Source organism: Chelonoidis abingdonii, chromosome 7 (assembly GCF_003597395.2).
Source record: "Chelonoidis abingdonii isolate Lonesome George chromosome 7, CheloAbing_2.0, whole genome shotgun sequence".
In the NCBI taxonomy this organism is placed as follows: Eukaryota; Metazoa; Chordata; order Testudines; family Testudinidae; genus Chelonoidis; species Chelonoidis abingdonii.
The window spans coordinates 4,610,259-4,635,131 of NC_133775.1; the positions used below are offsets into that span (position 1 = coordinate 4,610,259).

The 24,873-nt window shown below is 39.9% G+C and overlaps 1 protein-coding gene across 6 annotated transcripts in view; it reads left to right on the forward strand.

Moving 5' to 3' along the window:
* Nucleotides 1–24,873, forward strand: part of MAST2 (microtubule associated serine/threonine kinase 2) — a 368,160-nt gene that overhangs the window by 165,488 nt on the left and 177,799 nt on the right. For 5 of the 6 annotated variants that reach the window (XM_075067585.1, XM_075067581.1, XM_075067582.1 and 2 more), the window contains exon 4: nucleotides 14,416–14,447. In XM_075067585.1, the coding sequence (XP_074923686.1) occupies nucleotides 14,416–14,447 (32 nt within the window). Of the gene's footprint in view, nucleotides 1–14,415; nucleotides 14,448–23,482; nucleotides 23,808–24,873 lie in introns of those variants that run through there. The other variant, XM_032805065.2, reaches the window with a different exon arrangement.

Here is a 24,873-nt window from a genome sequence, read left to right on the forward strand (position 1 = left end):
GACAGCTGCATCTTGTGGTAGCTCCGCTTGGATGGAAACAGAAGAGTCTAAATATGGATTAAGGATTTAACAATGTGTGTGAAGTGCTTATACACAGTAACATAAGAGGTGTGGTTGATGGCGAAGACAGCACACACATTTTAGTTTGTGCAAGATAGTGTATACTCTGATAAAAAAAAATGGAGTGCGATAATAAAGGTAATGCTTGGATGATCTCTGCAGGTTATTTAGGAAGACGTGTTTGATTTCCATCATGAGCTGTGTATTGAACTTTTTGCCTTTTAAATATTTTGTATGATTAGGCCAAATGAAAACATCAATACATAACATTGGAGGGATATTTTTTATGTGTTTTTTTTTTTTTTTTAAAGAATATCATTGGTAGGACTTGTGGAACTGAGTGGTTCTAACACCTATGCTACATGTGTTACTGTTACAAAATAGGCCACCATAAGCCCCAGTGGTAATATTCCCCATTTAATGTGTAAAAAAATATATTTCAAGATTGTAACTGCCAATCTTAGATATAACACCACAAGAGATAGAAAGTATATTGGTGAGGTAGGGGAATGAAGCGGGTTGCAACAATAACAAACCGATTGTACATACACGTTTTATTTCTTTTTTTCCCTTCGAGTTGTGCATCTAGCTTTTAGATATTGTTGTCTTTAATAAATTTTATAAATTTAACATATTAACTCTGAGGAATAATTGTCCTGAAGTTGCACTGAAATGTTGCTGCTAATCTGGTTTATAGTAAGCATTGTTTTCTGTCACTAAATGTAACTTTTTATAGGGTATGTGTGGAAGATGCAAAGGAGCATTGTAGGCTAAGATTATGGTGTTTGTGTTACTTCTACAGTTATGAAAGACACTGTACAAATGAAAGGCCTGATTCTCTGAGGTGCTGACTGTCAACTCCCATTGATGTCAGGAGCTCAGTGCCTTAACATTTGGGTCTTAACCTTGTATTACAATGAAGAATTAAGTATGAGCAATGAAATTTCTTACATTAATTACTAATGTGATATATTAACTTCAGCAAGAGGCTCTCCTCAATTTACTTCTGGAGTAAGAGACTGCTCCACGTGGTCTCTGACTCACGTAACACATCCAGTCAGGATTTCTGAAATTTTGATGCTCCTAGTCTCAATGGAGCCCATATTTACCTCCTGAACTCTGAGTTCTTCTTGTCAGGCTCAGCTCTTAGCTTCAAAATAGCATCTTTTCCTAAACCTAGAGGATGAGGGGGAAAGTGACCTGTTTGTGATACAGGAGGAAGAAAGACAGTGGAATTTGACTCAGCCTTTAGAATGGACATAGGTCTGGTTTCTCTGGAAAGATTCTATGGCTGATGAAGTCAATGGTTGCCCTTTGCTGAACTGAAGTACTGTAAGGGAAAGAAGACTGAAGATTTGAGAATTTTCTTTAATTTTGTGTTTAAAATGTTTTCAAGATAGTCTCTCTCTTTCTCAGTCTCTCTCTCTGTAGTGTAATTAAGCCCAACAGATACAGGTCCTAGACAGAGCACAGCCCTGTAATAGAATCAACTGATTAGATCAGTCCACTGTAAAACATACTAATCACTCATTGTAGCTGAAAGTCATTAAGTGCAGCCTGGAGTTTCTCAGATCTGTGTATTTTGGAAGTATCTGTACTCCACCAGAATTTGATTGGGGAATAATTTTCTAGAACTCTGAAACAGATTTCTTGGCATCAAATATGTAAGTCTGAAATAGCCAACAGTATTAAATAGGATTGTTCAGAAACTGCAATTCCCTCACAGAACAAATCTGTAAAAATATTGAGGTACATGACACTTTTTTTTTTAATTTGAGAAACCTTAGAGGTCCAAAAACCTAAATTCAGTGTACATCCCAAAATACACAACCTGTAGATCCAAGTGTGCCTTTCAGCTGCATGTTTAAAAACCTGACAGGGTTCAAGGTCAATCAATGGCTATCATCCTCAGCTTAGTCGGCTTTTATTTTGAATGAATACTAAAGCAATAGGTGCTGCTTTCCCAGGATAAGTTCTGCCTCCTATAAGCCTGAAAATTCTGCTACACACACCAATGTAAATCTTTCACCACACTCAGTTTGATCTGTAAATTAATCCTACAAGTTTGGCCTAGCACATCTATGCAGTTTGACATTTTGTATTTCACCTTCAGAGTCTAGTCCATGTGTGAAAATAACAAGGTGTTTTATTCCCTTAAGATTAAACTCATCCAAGCCTTTTCATTTTAACACCAGGATATGGTTCATGGGCTGTATCATTTTCCAGCCTCAGCAACATTTCGATAATTATGGAGAACTTTTAAGTATCTAAATTGCCAAAGGGGATTTTTTTTAGTTCAATAAAAAAACATTCAGTGGATAGGTTTATATGTTTGTGCTGGTCATGGGAGAGTATGTCACAATCCAGTGTAATATTTTTGTTTAAGAGCATTTAGTGTTTTGCAAAACTAACTAAATGAGAATTTCATTGCATTGCAAATAATTGAGTGTTTTAAACTTCTGACATCTAATAGTTTAAATGCTTTTAGAACTATCTTAATTCTTAAGTGAATGATACGTGTGCAGTTAAAAATTGTAACTTATAGGAAGTGTTCAATTTTTCCAAATACGGGTATTTTTCTCTTGCTATATACACAATCCAAAAATGTAAAATGTTTGTAGATCTTCTCTTTTGCTGGTAATATTGAATAAGGATGAAGCACTTGGGACTTTTCTCTGAATTTTGATATTCCTGAGAAGCATTCATAATTTAGTTTGACTACAGTTTGGACTTTTACAAGCACACAGAATAGGGCTGCTTCTATTTTAACAAAGACAATAGGAAGAAGGAGGCAACATACCAGTGGCTGTCTGCAAATATAGGTACAAGTAAAGATACAAATAATACTTCTCCTTTCGTCTGTTTTAAGTTTCTATGTGGTGCCCATTTCTCAAAATTATAGTGAACACTGTTCTCTTTCCTGAAGCAGAGGCCAGGCTTTGTTTGTTTTTCTCTCTTTTCTTGGTTTAGCAAAGTAGGAAGAGTAGGCTGGAGTAGCTTTAAGATAGCCCATATACTGAGTGAGTGAACAAAGAATACATTTACTGTCCTGTAAATTATGTCCATACAGAAGAGATGTAATTAACCGTTGAGCTTAATGGATGCCTTGTGAGGTTACAGAAGCTATTATTCATAAATTAGATGAAGACAAGGGAGCTTTATATGGTTAGAAAGCCTTTTAGGACCAATTACTAGATATCATTTAGAATTGATTACTTATGTTTTCAATTTCTGAAAGTATTTTCTCCCTGATCCATGGGGAATGGATTTACTGCTGCTGTCATGGAGGAGGAAGACTGTCTCCCTAGCTGAAGGTTTTGGAGGTCTTTAGAATTTTCCTTCCCTTAGATCCTCTCCCATAAGTTTTACCATTAGGCAGTATGATCTGACCCATGGAAAATGAGGTAGTAAAGTTGCCATTGTTCTATTACTAATGCAATTCAGCCTACAATGGAGATTGCAGGAGTTTGAGTGATCTTAGATTATGAATGATTCTTTGTCTTTGGCTGTTTAAAATAGTATAGGAATGTACATTTTTTGAAAATGAAGTTCTGTTGCTGCTCTAAGAGCACTTACCTTTACATTGTCAATGCAAGAGTTTATGCAATATGCATATGGTACTTTACAAGAAAAAAAATGAATTTAGTTACTTTGCTCTCCTACCTCTTCTCAAGCTCTTTACATTGACACTGGTCCTGGTCCAAGTGAGAAATGAATCTGATAAGATAAATAGAATCATTTTGACTGCTAACGATATGTAATCATTCCATTATCTCTGTACTGACATTGCCGATTCTTTGGCTCAGGGACAATGCTAGAGGTTCTATTACAGCTCACGTGTTTCAGCATGATGTTCCTTTGTAATCAGAGATTTTGTATATTTTACGTATAGTAATGCACAGAATGAAAACGATCTCCTGAGTAGATTTATTATCTGTTTTTCACCCATAAAGTACCTGTGGTTTTTTAAAAATTTTTTGTTTAGAGTAACTCTGAAAGGCACCCAGACTCAAAAAAAAAAAATGTTTGGGGTCACTGTTTAACCTAATACAAGGGTTCAAATGTGGTAAACATTTTTAGTCTTGTAGCCTATAGTTTGGGTGCCAACTTTTTGTTGTTTTGGCATTAGAAGCAAGGAAATTAGTAACTGTTTAGGGAGTGGGGGTGAGAAGATGTGTGTTTAATATAAAAGGCAAATGGTTTAATAACAGATTAATGTTACTACCAGTATTTGCTTATTTGTAATGGTCTTGGCATTTTTAGGGGCTGTCACAATTTCCTTTTTTTTGCATGCCCAGTCTTGAAGGAAAGAACTTTCTGTACGAAATAAAGCAGAGAATAATTTCAAAAACAGTTTTTAACTATGGCATTACATCAGCACTGCGCTAATGTCTGTGAAGGCACTTTCCTTCGGTACTTACAACTTTCCTAAGATATTTCCTTTTGGCCAGAATATTTCTCAAGCTGGTAAAATCTGCGTAATTGGTGGAAGAATTGAATATGATGCAACAGTGTGATGCCATTGTGGAAAAGCCTGATGTCATTGTGGGGTGTATTAACAAGAGTGTCATAAGTAAGACACAGGAGACCAGTTTTGGGCATCATGCTGTAAGGAAGATGTGGACAAACTGAAGAGAATCCAGAGGAGAGCGAAAAGGGTGGTGGGGGGAAAGGGGAAGGAAGAAAAGAAAAAAGAGATTTAGAAAATCTAACCTATGAGTAGGACCCTACCAAATTAACTGTCCATTTTGATCAATTTCATGGCCATAGGATTTTAAAATAATGAATTTCATTATTTCAGCTCTCTAAATCTGAAAAGTCATGGTGTTGTAATTGTAGGGGTCCTGACCTAAAAAGGAGTTGCGAGGGGGGGGGGCAGTCACAAGGTTATTGTGTGTGTGTTGGGGGGTTGCGGTATTGCTACCCTTACTTCTGCACTGCTGCTGTCTGGGGGCGGCACTGCCTTCAGAGCTTGGCTGCTGGCCAGGAGCCCAGCTCTGAAGGCAGAGCCACTGCCAGCACCAGCGCAGAAAGAAAGGGTGGCATGGTATGGTAATATTACCCTTACCTCTGTGCTGCTGCTGGCGGGGCACTACCTTCAGAGCTGGGTGCCAGCCAACAGCTGCCACTCTCCAGCCACCCAGTTCTGAAGGCATGGCAGAAGTAAGGTGGCAATACTGTAACTCCCTTAAAATAACCTTGTGACCCCCCTGCAACTCCCTTTTGGGTCAGGACCCCCAATTTGAGAAATACTGGGCTCACCAATGAAATCTGTGTAGTATAGGGTAAAAGCACACAGAAGACCAAATTTCACAGGGCAGCAATTCCAGATTTCACAATCCATGATGCGTTTTTCGTGACCCTGAATTTGTTAGGTCCCTACCGATGAGGAAAAGTTGAAAGAATGGGCATGTTTAATTTGGAGAACAGATGGCTGAGGGAGGACATGATGATAGTCTTCAGATATATAAAAGGTTGTTACAAGAAGGACTGTGATCAATTGTTCTTCTTGGCCATCAGTGGTAGGACAAGTTGTAATTAGCTTAATTTGACACAAAGGAGATTTATGTTGGATATTAGGAAAAGCTTTTTAACTATAAGGGTAATTAAGCAATGGAACAGGTTATCTAGGGTGCTGTGAAATCCTCATCGTTGGATGTTTTTAAGAACTGGTTAGACAAACATCTGACCCCAGATGGTTTTGCTATACTTATTTCTATGAGGTCCCTTCCAGTCCTACATTTCTGTGATTCTATAAAGGTGTGTCTAGAGACAATCCTACACCAGTTTTTTCTGTTCTTTTGCCTCTGCCCAATGTTACTCCTAAACGTGTGTTCCTTTACATACACTGATTTCTTGAGAGAGTTTCTCTCTTCAAATAAAATCTGTTGCATAAAGAAGCTTGGCAGGCATGCCGTATGTGCGTCAGACGTGGCAGTGCTAGTACTCAACATATAGCTCTAAATTTTGTTCGGCAGTCTTCCTAATCAAATCTACCTGTTTTTCTGACATGCCGTCATCATATTGTGGGGTAGATGTAGGGCATTGCTGAAATGCATTGCAGCAAAATTTCCTTAGCCTTTCATTCAGCATGCCACGCAAGTTGATGCCATTTCTCTTTAATATCACCCTGTTGAATCTTTAAAGACCTCAGTAAACTAATTTACTAAAGAGAAATGGCACAGTCAAGTTACTGTACCTGGGAGTCCAGAGGGGAGGTTAATTCATTTTGAAAAGCCAGCCATTGTGTAATATTATCAGCTAAAAGGTTTTTGAGATCAACTATTTAACTACTGCTTTTATTATGAAAAGAAGTAACTTGCTTCTTTACTGGTAATGTAGGACTAGACTGAGTCTTTGCTCTTAATCCCAGGAGGAAGAGCCCTGAGAAGAAATTGTGACTCTGAGAATCTCAGTTCCTTCCCTGTCCCTTCCTTGCCCCCATGAGGAAGTAATCTGTTCTCTTCTCCCCCCCACCCCCTCACCTTTATCAGATCAACTTTGTTGGCTGACTCAGTGAAGGAGTGAGGCAAGGCTCTTCCCACTTGCTTGGGAATTTACAGAGCATGCTGCTCTTGCTCTCATTCCCGCATCCAAGCCATGATGTGGGGAGGTTTGACAGGAAATTCCCTTATACATTCTGAGATGTACTCTTGAACCATTGACAGTTAGGTAACTAGGGTGTCCGGTTTTTGACCCGACCACCCAGTCGAAAAGGGACCCCAACGGCTCCGGTCAGCACTGCCTACCTGTCCCAGGGCACCACCCTGCAGCTTGGAGCCCCCTCCTGCATCCCAAACCCCTCATTCCCAGCCTCACCCCCTCCTGCACCCCAACGCCCTGCCTCAACCCACAGCCCCCTCCTGCATGCCGAATCCCTCGGCCCCACCCCGCAGCCTGGAGCCCCCTCCTGCACACCAAACCCCTCATTCCCAGCCTCACCGCCTCCTGCACCCCAACGCCCTGCCTCAACCCACAGTCCCCTCCCGCATGCCGAATCCCTCGGCTCCACCCCCTAGCCTGGAGCCCCCTCCTGCACCCCAAAACCCTCATCCCTGGCCTCACCCTGGAGCCCCTGCCTCAGACCAGTGAAAGTGAGTGAGCATGGGGGGGAGAGAGCCACTGAGGGAGAGAAATGTAGTAAGTGGGGGCAGGGCCTACGGGAAGGGAGTGGGGAGGTGCTAGTGTGTTCGGTTTTGTGCCATTAGAAGGTTGGCAACTCTATAGGAAACTGATTACCTTAAAATCTTGATGAAACTCTGAAGTAAGTGGAATGACAGATTGGAGGCTTTTGGAGCCACAGTTTCTTGCCAGATTATGTGAGTGGGTTCAACTTGGATACTTAGCTGTACCCTCACTGAGGTAGTTTGCTATAGCATGTAGATGACCCTGTGTGTGTGTAACTTCTTGGCTGTGGTTGGTATTCCCCTTTAACACACAGATGTTTTTCTAGTTTCCAGCAATTTCAGACTGAGCTCTGAAGGGAAACCTGAAAGCACTTTGCTTTGCTAGCGCTAGGTGCTTACAAGCATTGTGCCTTTAAAAAAAAATAAAGTAAAATAAGGAAGAAGCTGAAAATTTACATTATATGCTAGCTCTTGACTCGTTTTGAGGACTGACGCAGGCTGGCTCTTTAGAGGAGTGAGGCTATTTGTCAGCTGAATATCAAATCCTTTTTCCTGTTGGTTGTTTTAATATACCAGTATTTTACAGACAATAATATTTCTTACTGACATGCGACTATACTGAATTTGGAAAGTAATCCCAAAGGTATTTTAGTTGTTTTGTTGGTTTACATGTGGGCATTTCGAATGATAATAATTATTACACATTATTAACTGCTGAGGGCACCGGTCATATCTCCCTTCCACAGCCCTCAATTGTCCTAAAACTGCTGCTGCTGCTTTGGCCCTGCCATGCAGGCTTTGTAAGGGGAGGAAACTCCTGGTACACGTAATTCAACATGTGGCTAACAACAGAAGTGTGAGAGAGAACACACTGCCAGGTCTGAGATCCCCATGATAATTTTAATTATACGTTAACATTATTGCAGGCAAAACACCTCTAAGTGTGTGGATTAAGGGTATTCTCAATGTTGCTGATTTTAGGTGGTATTGGAAAGTGTTAAGGTAGCAATTTTCTTTAAAGCATTTTTATATATAATCAGGTGATATAACAATATAATCCTTAATTATTTAGTTTTACAATAAAATAGTTAATTATGGAAATTAACATCTACAGTGTATACCACAAATTAAGCCAGCATTTCATTTTATAGATATATTGTTGTCAAAATGCTCATATTGTTAGTATTGATGTTTAATCTCTCTGCAGTGCAGTTTGGCAACCAAATTCAAATATTTTATTTTTTTGGAGAGAAGGAAATTGAAAGATATTGTTTTTAATATCCATTTATAAACATTCCTGTAGTAATTAATAGATTTTCTTGACAGATGCTTGTAGGGAAAGAAAAACTTAGTTTTTTAAAACCATGAAAAATTCCTTCCTTTTTCAATCTGATGGATGGATTATAGTTGATGTCCTTGCATGGGCAGGTTATATTTTTCATCAGAACTGGAGATTCTAATCCTCATTATCATTTTTGTAATGCAAGTGGTTTATGTGTAAAAACAGATTTAATTAATCCCCTGCTGGTTGATAGTGCACCCTAAAACAAATATTTACAGTCAGCAAAGGACATTTAAAATATGAGTGCATGGTGTCAGGTCAGTGAGTGTCAGTTGATCTTACAACATATCTGAAATATTATTCTTAATTTACTAAGCAAAATATGTTTTCCCTTCTAGCTATGGAAATACTTTGATATCATCTTGTTTGGTGGTTCAGCTGGTGATAAGTTTACCTAGTAAGAGTTCCAAGGTCAAAGGCAATCTCAGGCCATGACTACACTTACTGGTGATCAACAGCAGGGGTCAGTTTAGCAGGTCCAGTGAAGACCCCCTAAATTGACCAAGAGTGCTCTCTGGTCGACTCCAGTACTCCACTGGAGTGAGAGGGGTAAGGTAAGTCAACTGGAGAGCATCTCCCGTTGATGCAGCGCAGAGTAGACACCGCAGTAAGTCGACCTAAGCTATGTCGACACCAACTACGTTATTCACGTAGCTGGAGTAGCGTAACTTAGGTCAACTTACTCCGGTAGTGTAGAAAAGGCCTCAGGAAAGCCTGGTGCCTGTGCTGGCAGAAACTGGGAACATCCAGGTGGTGGTGATTTTCAGTTAATTTGAAAGGGCCAAAGTATGGTGCATTCAGAGCACATTTTAGCATCCTGCTTTGTCTGTGGGTATATGCCATATGTGCAGCTACACATTTAAGGGCGAACTGCAATATTGAGAGAAAGTGGTGATGAAATCTCTCTGCATGGTGCTTTTATAAAGAGTGATTAAAGCAAGACAGTGTCATGTGTCACCTACTCCTAACATGACTAAAACACTGCAGTCTTCTTCTGTGATTATGAATTTAAAAAATTAGTATTGCTAAACAGTCCCTAAGTTAATTTTATTACTTTTCAGTAAAACAGATAATTAATTTAATGGCATTTTTCTCTGTATGTAAAGATACAGCCTGATGAATCACATTTTTGAGAACATAAGTTAATTGAAAGGGATGATTCCAGCATGGTTCTGTTCTCAGTAATTCAATTTTCCGAGGCAACATGTTGAATAAAACCTCAGTTGTCAGTCATGTTATTCGACTTCATCAGGACTTGACTTTATCCTTTATGCTATTTGTTGATGGGTTTCATCTGTGGAAAAAAGTTTGAGAAATAAAACTAGACAAATTGACAGTCTTTCATTTTTGTAAGAGGATACTGAAAATAAACATGCATTTAGAGGATTATGTTACCGACATTGAGAGCAGGTGGCACAGAGCTGGTCTGAGGTAATCAGGATAATATATCTGTGTATTGACAGTTAAAGTGCTCAAAGAGACGGATACTTCAGATTGTGCATGGAATCTGCTATTCTTTGATATTTCATTCTAAATTGGGGTTAGGTCTTATATGGAAGAAACCATTTTACATAATTAGCACAGTTACTCAGAGGATTTATTGAGCTGTGGAACAATGAAAGAATTACTATACCAAAAGCTAAATACCAGGTCAGATTTGGTGGTCATAGCATGACAGTGTTATATTAATCATCTTGTCACTTGCAATATGAACTCTGTTTCAAGAATGCATAAATATGTATTGCCAAGTTCTCTTTGTGTGATGTTTGGCAGGATTAGCGTGGTAAAGTAATTCTAGTCACCAACACTTTCTTCATAATTAACAGACTGAAACTTGCTTGCCTTAGCTGGGCTACAAAAACTGATATCCAAGCTCTGAGCCCAATTTATGGGAAATAAGTAACTACAGATCTCCATGAAGTATTGTCAGGTTCTACTGTTTTGTCTGTACATGAAATGTCAGTTAAATGCAATGTACTTTAACTGACTGATTGAAATGCACCTGAAGTCCACATATAAGTATTTTGTGTGGTTGAAGTTACCCTGATAACTTGTAGGTGTAAAGATGCAATCAGTAAGTACCAGTATGGACGTTCTAGTTTCCTCAACCAATGAAAGCTCCTTAGTTCACCAACTACTACCTCACTCCTTTTGCACCTTCTTATTCCGTGGTCTGCCCCTTTGTGCAGTGTCCCCATGATGTGCCCCCTGAAATGTCTGCACTTCTGCTCCTGAAATGCAAGTCTCAGATGGCTGTCCTGCTGTGGATCATCAGCTGAGACTTGAGTTTCTGCGCCCCACACTATTCCCCTCTGCACCAGCTATGTTCTCCACATATGCTGTTCTCTTCTCCAGTAATCCTTCCTCCCTATATCCCTGGTTCTGGCTTTATAATTTTGCAGACAGTGGATTGTTGGTGGTGCACTGGTTGAAGCTGCAGCAGGAAGAGCAGAGCTGGCGGTGCTGCTGCTCACAGTTGTTGAGCTTTCAGCTCCACTCCTCTTGCTCTGGCCCTTCCATGCCGTTAGCCCCTTTAAAACCTGTTGGGAGGTGGGAGGGGGCAAGGCTGCGCAGCTACCAGGTCTGCTGTTCCTGATTCAGTCGGTTAAGCAGGGGAGCAATGGTTGGCGGGTCAGGGGACGTGGCTGGGGAGGGAGGATACTATTGAGTGGGCACAAAAGATTGTAGTTTCAGGTGGATTGCTGTCTGAGGGTCTGCAAAGTAGGAATGAAGGGACATTTCAGGAGGGTAATATGAGGTGGGACATAGTGGAACAATGGATATAAAAACTGATTGCTGTGCCAGTTTACTCGCCCTATTGTAGTCAAGCCTTAGAGGTGTTGAATTTCAAAAACAGTATTGTATATTGATGCTATAATTGCAGTACATTCATTTAGGTGCAGTCACAGAATGAATGTGAATACTATAGGGATTGGGTGTAAGTCAGTCCTGGCATATTTGATTGAGTTACATTGAGAGATCGTATGTAATATGCCATATGTTTTTCTAAAATAAAATGTGTTAATTTCCAAATTCAGACAGTGGATTATGGATTAAGAAAAATGTTGTTTTCATGGATAATGAAAAGTTAACTCTCATAGGTACAAATGAGAATAAAAACAAACGTAACCATTTAAACACAGGTGTCAACTTCCTCAGTTTTCAGGGGATGCACGACCCCTGCTCTGCCCCAGGCCCCGCCCCCACTCCATCCCTTCCTCAACCCCCCCACCCTGCTCTGTCCATGGCCCCGCCCCCACTCCACCCCTCCCATAAGCTCCACACCTACCCCACCTTTTCCTGCCCCCCACTCCACCCCCTCACCCACCTCTTCCTGCCCTTGGTCCCCTCCTTCTCCCCAGCGCCTCCTGCCCACTGCTGAACAGCTGATCAGCAGTGGGCAGGAGGCTCTGGGAGGGAGGAGGACGAGCTGATCGGTGGGGCTGCTGGCGGGCAGGAGGCACTGTGGAGGCGAAGAGGGAGGCACACCCACAATTTCTTTTGGAGCACCCACAGAGTTGGCCTATGCCTTTAAACATAAATGACTTTGAGGTGCCTTGCCCCTTAGAGCTAATATTACAAACGTAAAACTGTGTGCCGTACAGGACAGGAAGCAGTATTGTCAGCTCTCATTCTTGTGCCGTGAGTCTCATATTTCAGCTTTTTCTTAAAACCCCAGCTTCTTGTGTCATACTAGAGCACAGAAATCTGTTTTATTTACACCTCCCGCCCCACAAAAACCATGTATCTCAAGTCCTTATGGTTATATAGAAAAAACCTTGCAGACCCTAAAGGCACAAAACCAAGAAGGCAAATAGAAAGGACCAAAATTTCTTTTTTTTTAAAAATCTCATTTTAAGTGAATGTCATGAATTTTTGGGTCTGATTCATGATTTATGAATGCTTAAGGTTGGCAGTATTGGGAAGTGAACTTGTATACAAATAGAACAAGTTGCTGCATCCTTACAGTGTGTAGTTCCACTGGATGAAAACTCTTTTAAAATAAAATGTACCATACGTGTTTCACTTAGATATTGCAATTAAAGATGAAATCCATTTCCATAAAGACCCCTTTATTCCATTATTTACATGGTGCATACGCTTATAAAGGATTAAAAGACAAAGGCCAAAAAGCTTTATGTCATATGTAAAACTCTCAGGTAAAAGTTCCTGTCTTTTAAAGGAGTGAGAAAGAAGGAAACCCCTTTAGAATGCAATATATTTGATCAGTTAGGTGGTAGTGACTGATTGCTTTATATACTTAAAATGTTTTGATTAGCTTTTGACAGTTGATACGGTGACAGGGATGTATTTCACGATGCAATAAAGTTCTCAGGCTTATGATGGTTGGTACCTGATTACTCAGTACAATTCGAGCTGTGGAACTGTGCAAGTAGCAGTGAAATTTCAAGGTGTAGAGTCAGTGGGATATCATGCTTGATTTATATTGATGAAATGATTAGAGTCAAACTACTAGCTAGAAACTTCTCAGTGACCTTAAAAATGTTGACTAATATGCAATTTATTATTTTTAAAAATGCAACTACATGGAATATACAGTAGCATTTTAATCATTTAAACGCAAAATTTAGACCTTAACTAAAAAAAATCTTGTGAATGTATTTTTCATAAGTTTTTTAAATATTTTTTTATATAAACCTTCCCCTCAATGGGGAAACAAAGCACAACTGTTTGCCAGTATATGAAAATCAGAAAATAAAACTGACCATTCTAATTAAACTGTCCATACTGAGTAAAAAACAGATTAAGCAACTGAGAAACAAAATAAGCAGATGGGAGGAGTGACAGCTAACATTTGAGCACAAATCTAAGATTCTAAATCCCATTTACCTGCATCGCTACTTCTGGGCCTCAGTAGAATTGCAAAGAGACAATATTCTGGCTCTAGCTGTAATAATTATAAATTTATATTAGGGTCAGTTAGAATAAATTGCATTTGATCTTATTAATAACACCATTCAATTTTAATTTTTAAAAATGTGATATTTATCTTCACATTGTCCTACTAAAAAGACAGAGTAGTAGAATTATTAAAAAAAAAATTAAAACCTTCCTATAAGTACACATGTGGCTGTTTAACTTTACTGTTTGACTTGTTTCTTCTGTTCTTGTGTGCCTTGTTGAAGGTGAACTCTTGAGTAGGGTGATGATACCATCTAGCGGTGACATAGTAAAAATGCAGCAGTGTAAAACGTTTTCAAAAAGAGAGAGAAATGTGCTAACCTGAGATGGAAGTTCAAAAAATATTTCTCTCTTTCAGTGTCTTTTAATCTTTACAGTTAATAGTGAAATGTGCTGATTCTAAGTGCAAGGTGCATTTCCTTGACTTTCTCTTCTAAAACATATAGCAGTATGTGTATATTAAAAAAAAAAAAAAAAAATCCAAGAGAAAACACTCCACTGCACACGCTTAGCCCCTCGGGAGATGTTAAGAGAACACACACATGACAGATGTTATCGTGTTACATGATGCACTATGGGAAGGCACTCAGATATTAGAGTGATGAACTGTGTAGGACAGAATAGAATTTATTGCAAAGATGGTTAGTACGTTTATGTACAATTGTACACTTGTAATTTGTGACTGTAAATACCATAATTGTGCAGACAAAGCAAGTACTTGTGTGCGTACCTGGCCAGTTGAATGCTCAGTTGACTATAAACAGGTGCAAATACCATATTATGCATGCAATGATAATATATGTGGTAAAAAATTAGGAGTGCTGGCATCTTTTGAACATATCTTTGAAAATCTGGCACTTAATATTTTATTTGTAAAGTAATATTACTAGATTAGATAACAGGAAGTTAATTTAAGATCGATCTTCATTAATTTTCTAATTTTTTTGTTTGTATTTTTTCCAGAAGGAACTCAGTCTCCCTAGAAGAGGAAGCTTGTAAGTATAATTACTTTTCATCCATTGCTGCCATAAGTACTTTTGTGCAAAAAAATTAAAAATTCTATACAAAAAAAAAATTCTGCACACAATATTTTAAAATTCTGCAAAATTCTGCAAATTTTATTTGTCAAATAAATGTGGAGGCTCCAGCATGGCATTGGGGGGCACAGGCCACTGGCTGCACAGAGGTGGGAGATCACTGTGCAGCTTTCCCTCCCTTCCCCTCCCCTACACAGACTCAGCAATGAGGCTGCACTCAACCCTGACAGAGTACAAGGATGGGGCCTACCCCAGAAACAGCCCAGGGCCCTGCCCCTCTGTGCTAGGTGCACCAGGTAGGCTCAGCAACGCAAGATCCAGGTGTGAAGGGGCTTAGTGTTAGGGGATCCATGTGTGATTTGAGAGAGTTCTGTGTGGGGCAGTCTGGGTGCCGGCTGCTCAGTGGGGGATCTGGATGCTGAAGGGATCTGGGTGCACAGGGGCTTGTTTGGGGGTTCTGGGTGCACTGGTAATGGGACTCTGCAGGGGGGTCCAGGTGAAGGTGGTTGGGGCTCAGCGGAGTGTGTGTCTGGGTGTGTGTGTGTGGGGGGGGATAGAGCTCAGCAGGGGGATCTGTGTGTGGCGGTTTGGTGGAGGGGTCCAGATGCTGGTGGAGTGCAGCTCAGTGGGATGGGGATCCAGGTGCAACTGGCTGGGGCTTGATGGGGTGGGGATCTGGGTGCCAGGGGCTCATCGGGGTGGTCCAGGTGCAGGGGGAGTGGAGCTTATCGAGAGGTTCTGAGTGCGGGGGGGGGGAGGGATGGTGAGTATGAGTTTGTCTTGATGCACGGGGGTTGTGTGGATGGGGGAACAGCTTCCTCTACGTGGATCCTTACTCCCTCAGTTGAGGTGTGATAGGTGCAGGAAGAAGGAGGTGGGGAAGTTTACAGAGCTTCCTGCAGCTGGGAGAGAAATCTGTGTGTGGGTCTGACCCTGCCCCAGATGCTGTGCAGTGGAAGAAGTAGTCCTGTCCTCTGCAGCCCAGCCCGGACTAGTAGCTGAGCCCAGCAGAGGGTAGGCGCCATCACCCTGGTCTTCCTCAGTTCTGCCTCCTGCCCCACAGTGATTACCTCTCTGCCGGCTGCCCTGGGCACCTGAAACATACTGCTGGGGAGGGTCACATGACCACAATTGTGGCTTCCCTTTGCTTCCCCATCAGAAGTCATTTTTCTGCGAGGAAGCAAAGAAATCTGTGGGGGACGTAAATTCTGCACATGTGCAGTGGCGCAGAATTCCCCTAGGAGTAATAAGGCTTGATTCAACAAAAATACGTGCATCTTCTCAACTATTGAATCCACACAGAGCTATCAGAGACAGATATTCTTTTTTCATTAACGTTTTTCATGTGTTTTTAAAGTGTTTTTGAAAGGTGCCATGTTGGCCACGTTGGAGTCTGTTCATCTCTTTAAGAGGTGGAGGACAGCCAGTGGTAGTCCAAGCCCACTCAATTGCTTAGCCAGTATGGCTCAACCCTGACATGAAGGAAACTTGCAGGAATGAGCGGGGAGTTTAGCATTCATGGGGCAGACAGTGATTGCCTTTCTTGTTGAGACTGCTGACAGTGGTCCCCGTTGCTTCCAATCCCAACCTTTGTTCTCTGGATAAAATGTCCAGCGGGGCTTGTACTGAGATTTAATAAACTAATTCCACACAAGTCACTGAGGGGAACAACATTTGGTCACTGCTGTGTGGACAATGTAGATGTGAAAAATCTAGCTTCTCATTACCAATCCCTGCAGGTTTTTGTTGTTGTGAAATCAAGACCATGGAAGTATTGCCACAAAACATAAAATAGCAAACTGGAAAAAGCAGCTTTCTTAAAACAAGCCAGTTATTCATTTTAACATCTCTTGTTAGGTTTGCAGAGTTTTAGGAGACTGTGTTTTAGTGATTATGTCTGAGAGAATTTAACTTTTGCTAGGCTTAGTTTTCTGTGGTCTGGTATGTGGTAGAATAAAACTGCATAGTGGCTGGATTATATAAAGAACAAGCGAGCTTGCCAGTTAAACCTACAATAAGCTTAAAGTCGTAGCCTTCTAACTAATAACCATGCCCTAAAGTTTGCGTATCACAGAAGCAAAGTCAATTCCTTAGGTTACCTTTTATAAGCTGTCTTAGATTTCAGGTTTTGGTAATGAATGAGTTTTAATTTTTATTCTTTAAAATCTCTCCTTTGTATAAGGAGCAGTGTTTGAAAAGTGCTGTGTGGTGCCCATGATTCACTGCTGAACAAAATGACTAGATCAAAAGGCTTTTTTTTTTAATGACGCATGAATGAACCTTTGTGTTGAAGTCATATGATGGTGTTAAACTCAGTTATTTATAACAAAACAAAACACAGAAATCATACATTAATTATCTATCAGTATACATTTTAGGCCAGCTTAGCTAGATTTGTATTAGATTTTAGGAACACTATTGTTTATGTGATTTGGGAACAATCAAGACAGTGATCGAATAAGAGCACTTGGACAAGTATTTGGAGACAATCGAGTTAAACCTTTACCTTAAGGTAACAATTCAGATTTTTTACACAAATCATTTTTGATCTGGAGTTGAGGATGCCAAAGTTTTTTTCCTGTTTCTTGGTCAACTATGGAGATGGGTACAATATAAAACTATTATAAATATTAACAGGCGAAACGTATGGTACCATGGTCAGGTCTTTAGGCACTGACAGTTTATGATGGTTTATTTAGTAACTATGGATATTGCTGAATTGTCTGTAAAGTATTTTTCTCCAGTTACTTCAAACCTTTCTTTTTGATTACCTCTGTGAAGAGAACTTCAGTAGCCTCTGTCTCTAGAAGGCAAAACCATAAACTGCAAAGGAGAAGAGTAACAGCTACTGATGTGATTTCAATTTTTAGCGGAATAGAGATTTTCAAAGTGTTCAATATGCTTTAAAGATGCTCTGACTAAATTATTTTACTGTGTTTCCTGGAACTATAGGAAGTGCAGTCAGTCAGACCTAGTTGTTTTGAGTTGGTTTACTTTTGTTTAGTTTAATAAGTTAGTACTATGATGTGATATTCATTTATTTCTGATTGATACCCAAATGCCCTTATCAAGAAATTAGAATTGTATGGCTCAATGGAAAGAGCCTTGTGGATCTGTAGATCTCAGAAAACTATTTCTGTTTATCTCAGAGTTGTCAATAGTCGTTGATACCATAGTATCAAAGTGCTCCCCATATAAATAAAATCTGCATAGCAAGATCTATGGAGTCTACTGTTTGTTCTCCCATCTCTGATTTAAAGAGTCTGTGCTCAGAAAATCATTTTTTAAAAAAAATTATGATTCCTGTAATGGTGAAAATGGTATGTCAAAGAAGGTGGTCTTGGGCAAAGTGTTTGTTGTTGAATATAAAATTGTTATGCGTAAGAATGAAATGGATGAGTTTGGTGATGTATTTGGGATGCATATCTGAGGGTTGTCCATTGTCTTGTAAATATTTGAGGCAAGTAGCTGTGCCATCATTGTGAGGGATGTTGGTGTATCAGGAAGTAACGTCCATGGCACCAGAGATGATATTCTGAGGGAAGTTGTTAATGTTGCAGAGTTTATGGAAGAAGTTGGTTGTGTCATGGAGGAAGCTGGCCCTTTGTATGGTAAGTGGTTTAAGGATGGGTTCCGAGTCCTGATATTCCTTCAGAATGAATGCCATAACCAGAAGTGATGGGTCTCCCTGGATTCCCTTGTTTGTGTATTTGGGAAGCACGTAGAAGGTGGATTCATGAGGGGTGAGTTAACAGAGTTTCTCTTGGAGTTTTTTGGAGAAGCATTTGATGATATCGTTAAATTGCTGGGTAAACTGTGGTGAATTGGAGGATTAGAAGGGAGTACAAGGGTCATCTACTTTAACCTCCTGCCAAGGTGCAGGATTTGTTGTGTGTAACCCTTCCAAGGCAGATGGCTATCAAGTCTCATTTTGAAACCTCCAGTGAAGGAGTTTTCCTGACTTCCCTAGGAAGTTTGTTCCATTTTCCTACTGTTCTTACAGTTAAGAAGTTTTCCCTGAGATTTATTGTGCCCATTGCCTTTTGTCCTGCTCTCTGTGGCAAGACAAAACAGTTTTTCCTCATCTTTTTAATGGGAGTCTTAGAAGTATTTGAAGACCACCATCATGTTCTCTGCCCTCCCACCCTCCCGCAATCTCCCTCTTTTCCAAAATAAAGATACTCAGTTCCTTCAGCTTTTGCGCATCTGGCTTACATTCCATCTCTTTGATCATCTTTGTCACTCACTCTGTATCCTTTCTAGTTTCTCTACATCCTGTCTCTATAGTTAGGGCCCTAGTAAATGTATGACCATGAAAAACCCGTCACGGACTGTGAAGTCTGATCTTTTGCGTGCTTTCACCCTAGACTGTTCAGATTTCATGGGGGAGATCAGTGTTTCTCAAATTAGGGGTCCTGACCCAAAAAGGAGTTGCGGGGGAGGGTGTCACAAGACTATTTTAGAGGGGTCACAGTATTGACACTCTTACTTCTGCACTGATTTCAGAGCTGGGCTGCCAGAGAGTGGTGGCTGTTGGCCAGGTACCCAGCTCTGCAGGCAGTGCCCCGCCAGCAGCAGCACAGAAGTAAGAGTGGCAATACCATACCATGCCATCCTTACTTCTGCACTGCTGCTGTGCTGCTGCTGATGACGGTCCAGCCTTTAGAGCTGGGCTCCCAGCCAGCAGCCACCACTCTTCAGCTGCCCAGCTCTGAAGGCAGTGCTGCTGGCAGCAGCAGCAGCAGCACAGAAGTAAGAACTGTAACCCACCCCTACAATAACCTTGCGACACCCCCCCCCGACCCCAGCTCCTTTTTGGATCAGGACCCCTGCAATTACAACACCATGACATTTTGGATTTAAATAGCTAAAATCATGAAATTTATGATTTTTAAAATCTTATGAATGCGAAATTGACCAAAATAGACTGTGAATTTGGTAGGGCCCTATATATAGCAATGACCAAAATTGGACACAGTACTCCAGTTCAGGCCTAACCAGCACTAAGTAGAGTGGTACTATCACCTCCCGTAACTTGCATGCTATGCCTCTGTTAATGCAACCCAAAACTGCACCTTTAAAATTGCATGTTTTCAAATCCCTCCCCAAACAATTCCAAGAGAAATTCTACAAACTCATCTCAAACTTGAAGAAGAGCTCTGCATAAGCTTGAAAGCTTGTCTCTCTCATCAGAAAGCGGTTAAATAAAAGATACTATCTCACCCATCTTGTCTCAGAAAAATGATAAAAGACAAAAACACCGTATCCTCAGTAGGTGAACACTTTTCACAAAGCAGTTACTCCATATATGATCTCTGTCTTCATCTTCAAAGGAAACTCACACAATACCTTCAAAAGACAAGCTTGGAGCTTAAATTTGTAACTTTGCTAGACATCGTTAAATCCTCAGGTTTTTAAAGTCACTGGATTTATGGCTTATTACAACAATCAGTAATTCACTAACTTCCCTTTTTTGTCCTGTGACTGCAGAGGTGTTAACCGGCTACTTCATCTTGAATCGTCTCTTACAATATGGGTTAACAAGTTATGCTAAACCATCTGTTCCACTTCGTATTTGGTTGTGTGACACTCTGCGGGCATGTCTACGCGTCCAGCACTGCAGCAGAGCGATGCAGCTGCACCACTGCAGCATGTCTGGTGAAGATGCTCTATGCTGACAGGAGAGAGCTCTCCCATTTGGCATAATAAAACCACCCTTGTAAGCGGCAGAAGCTGCGTTGATGGGAGAAGTTCACCTACTGACATAGTGCTGTCCACACCAGTGGTTGTGTCTGTGTAACTTATGTCGGTCAGAGGGGTGGTGGGGTTATTCAACCCCCAGAGCAACATAAGTTCTGCTACATAAGCTGTAGTTTTGACATAGCCCGAGTACCTTTTCCAGATCTGGAGAGGAGCTCTGGGTAAACTCGAAAGCGTATCTTCTTCCCAATAAAAGACATTATTTCACCCATCTTGTCTGTCTTAGGTGGTGCACATCAGTTACAGAAGTTGCCATCCTCTCTCTTGAAAGAGGATTAATTTTTATTTATGATGCATTTATGTATGTACTGTAGATAAATTATAAAGATTCTAAGCTGTTTTAGTGGTCAAAGACACCTTTTTTTATATAGTTATTTTTGCCTTACCCAAACTTTTATTTGAGTTTTTAATAAATGCATTGTGCAGCATGATGTTATTTGACAAAAGCAAATGTGTAACCCACATACACACAGTGTGGTTGGTTCTCTGTTCCCCTCTAATGGGTAGTCACTGTATGGACATGTATGAAGCTGCTAAATTCTTTGCGATATGGAACCTTGGTGGTGGTTCTATCTCTGTTGCCACTGATGCCTCTAGGGATGTTGAATTAAATTAAATGATAGTAATTGTTAGTAAATTTGCTCCCAAATCTCCTCTCAGTGGAATTACGCAGAAGTAAATTGCTTCCAGAGAATGTGCTAAACCCAAGCTTAAAATTGTACCTGTTTCTGCTGCTAACCTTTCTAAAGCATCATGCTTAAAACTGAGGAAACAAAAGTTAAAGATGGAGAAAACAAGGAAAATATCTTGACTTGCTGGACTGAAGAGAATGCAGGCAAGCATGGGAAGAGTACTCGCACATTTATGCAAGTCTTTTGTACAAAGATCTTAATTAATTTCTGTACTAATAATTTGGATATCATATGGGTGGGAAAACAGAATCTCTTGGTCAATATATTAGGTGAAGATTAAACCTAACATGGTTGTGGTTATAAGCAATTATGGGGAGCCTTGCTAATGTTATCACACTTATTAATTTTGTACAAATATAGTGCCAAAGCTAAGTGGGGGCAAATATTCCCTAATATTGCAAATATCCAAAGTGCAAATAGATAAGGTAAGACATCATCATTGCTCAAAATAGAAGAGTCTTGTATCTTAGGTGGCAGGCTGTGCACTGCTGTACAGAAGTCCTTGGTTTGAATTCTGGTCTGTCTCTTTCCCTTTTCATGCTCAGAGGGCACGGAAGTTATGGAGACAGTACAGTTATCCCTGGGGAAAAAAATGCATTATATCACTCAGCTTCAGTGTCTCTTGGCAGCAAGGCAGTTCTATGGTGAGTCGTGCAGTTTTCCTTCACTCAGGAGAAAGGCAGCCATGACAGTACAATGCCGCAAGTGTGGGGAATGTAAAATGAAGAAAATGGGTAAAAAACGTCCCATGGTGCTCTGAGAAGGAAGAGGGGAGTGGCATTCTGTTCCCATCCTGTACTATCTTGTATCTGGAAATAAAGAATAATAATGCCTTTTCAGTTTGTGGTATTTTTTTTTATAAATGGGAGAGAGACACTTTACATTTTAACTATACTCCTCCCTTCAACTCAGAAGAGAAACACTCAGGAGCAGTAGATTAAAAATAACCTAGTGCTCTTAAATTGATATGAGGTGCTGAGTCAGGAGCTGGAATGTGTGGAGTTGCGCCTACAGAGGCTCCATAGCAACATTGCCAGTAGTATATGGGGCTTGCGGAAATTATTTGAAGTATAGTTTGTAAAGGGGAAATTGGTGCACGAGAAGGATTTTAGGATTGATCTGTGTGTTTGAGGAGGTTCTTAGCAATATTTTGAAAATGGGGAAAATGTTGTATCCATTTTTTTAATTAAAATTTGCCACTATTTAATCTACCTAATTTTCATACTAGGACCATCATAAAATTATTATTATATAGTGTATATGTAAAGATCTCTCCTTCACTCTCCACCAGAGAACTGGGATTCTGGTTTGTTTGGGGTTTTTTGTTTGTTTGTTTGTTTTTTTGCTGTTGGTGGTGCTAATTATGTGAAGGTGGCTGGGTTTTTCCTTTTGCTCTGATGATGCTGAGGTATGTGGTAGTCCTGACATCTTCCAGATTTGAGGACCAGTAGTCAAGAAAATGCCATCTCCTGGGTGTATAGGTCTAATTTTTTAGGTTGACAGTTCCATTATTCCTGTGGAACATAGCTGTCAGCGGAGGTCGTGATCCTCTACCGAGAGGCATTTGTCTGGTAACTTGGATTGCTTCAGTGGAAGGCTTTAAAGATGAAGACCATAACCTTGAATTTGACCTGCTATCCAATGAGGAACCATAAATGGTGGGTTTTATAAATATTTGAAAATGTTAAATACTTCTTTAAAAAATAGACCACAATCTCTTAGACACAGTGTTTTAATTAAAATCTGGACAAGATGTTCATGTGGAGTGTTAGTTTGGAAAGCTAACTTTCTACAGATAATGGATTTCAGGAAAGACGGACAGTAGTTTGTGACAGCCATAAGTTTAATTTGAGCTAATGATAGAAATCACTGTTCGAAAACTAAAATGCAAGACTCAGAGATTTAAGGGATGCAAGGGAACCTCTTGAGTCCTACAAAAGATTATTATAGTGTAGCCTTGTGTTTTTCTAGTGTCCTCAATATCCTTTGACAGTTTGTTCTATTGCCAATTTGTCCTTGTAGTTTTGAAGTTCATAAAGAAGGAAAGAAGAAATAGCTAAGCTAGAACATAACCTCGTTATGTATTTGTTCCTGATAACTTGTGCGGTAAAATTCATAGTTTAACAAATTAACACATTATGAATGTTTTAAGATGGAAGTTCTGTAGATTCTTACATGGTTTGATTTCCAAAATTGGGATAGTTAGCGTGTTTCCTCCATGGTAAAGAACAGCTGTTCTTTGCACTGCTCATGACTTTCCTAGGGGCTCTGGGTGGGAGCAATGACTGTATTCCTATCACAGGATGAATTTTCTAGCTGGTATGTGAGATTTCTGCCAGAGTTTTTTCTTGTATGCCATCTCTCTCTCTAGTTCTGCATTTTCCTTGTGATTCACTAAGAGTGAATGCGTCACTTCTGTCTGAAGCCCAGAAAAAGTTTGCCACTGATTTGCTGTGCTCTAAGTGTGAGTGATGTCAGTAGTACATTGCTGTCTGTATGACAGATCAGATTGTTTAGTTTGTATCTTTGGCTTCTCAGTACTATTGCTGCATACTGTAGGTCTTCATTTCCTGTTTATGGATGCTAGAAATAGACTTGTGGAAGACTTCTTCAAAAATAATTAGATTTTGACACGAGCTGGCTGATTAATCTGGACTGTTACTGAATTCATAAAGTCTGTGGTGACACTGGGGATATTTGAAGAGCTCTGTTATTACACTGATTGTTCTGTACTCTGCACTGAAGTGATAACAGCGGGTTCTCCTTTCTGGCTTTCAACCTCTTATTCTGAGAAGAAACAGTGTAAATAAAGTACAATGATGAAACGGAGGCAACAGAGGCTTGGAGCCCCATCTCTGCGGATCCAGTAAGGACTGTTGTGAAAAAAAAATTACGATTTAACAGTGCGTATGAAAACTATCGGGAAAAATACCCAGAATTTTTCATGGCCAACAAATCTCGTCTTAATTTGACTTAGAAGACGATTAATTATTGAAGGAGCATTTTAGCAGTGTCAAACTTTTCATTAGGCTGTACATAGGAAATATTATTTTCCAAAACTCTGCAGTGAATGCTGTATTAGAAGGAAAAGTGTTGCCAGATAAATGCAATCTTTTATAGTTTTAAAAATATAGTTTAAATGGGCACCTAATATAAGTATTGTACATGGCATTAACTGCTGTGGTAAAACTGAACACTCTTCATACTCTGTGCTTTTTTGCATTCTTTTTTTTTTTTTTTTAAACAGGGTTATTTAAACAGATTAAAAGGGAAATAAACTTTAATCTATCAGAATAAGAGCAGTGAGAAAGCTCAAAGCAGCTGAAGCCCCCCTTCGTTTTAAAATAATACATTCCAAATATTTTAGATGAGATGAGAATCTTCTTGCTGCATTACCTGAAATTTTCATCTTAATATACAACTCTAGGCATTTTAAGTATACCAATTTATGGAACATATTTTATTTTGATACTTACCTCCTTTGTAAAGCGCTTTGAAATCTTCTGATGAGAAGCACAGTGTAAGAGCAAGTCATTACTAGTGATATTTTGATCTTAAAAATGAAAGAAATTGTATAAAAAGGGTATGGATATAAGCATGGAGGCTAAGTGAAACTGTGTTATGTAGTCCATGATGAAGGAAGAGGAGAAGAAGAGGAAGGCTTAACCATTCTGTCAGCAGATTGTAAGCCCCATCAGTTGTTTTAAGTACAGATTGCTAGTGGGAAATAGCAGAAACTAAGGGTTGCTTACTGATCAGATGCATTTGGTTTCATTAGGTAATTTTAAAGCAGGGAACATTAGCAGCTCTGGATAATTTCAGTACTTTAACATGCAACATTTGGGCCCAAAACAACAATAACCAAAGTCCATCCCAAATTTTCATGCTACTGTATTTATTAATGTTTTGAGCACGACAGATGGAGCTCTTTT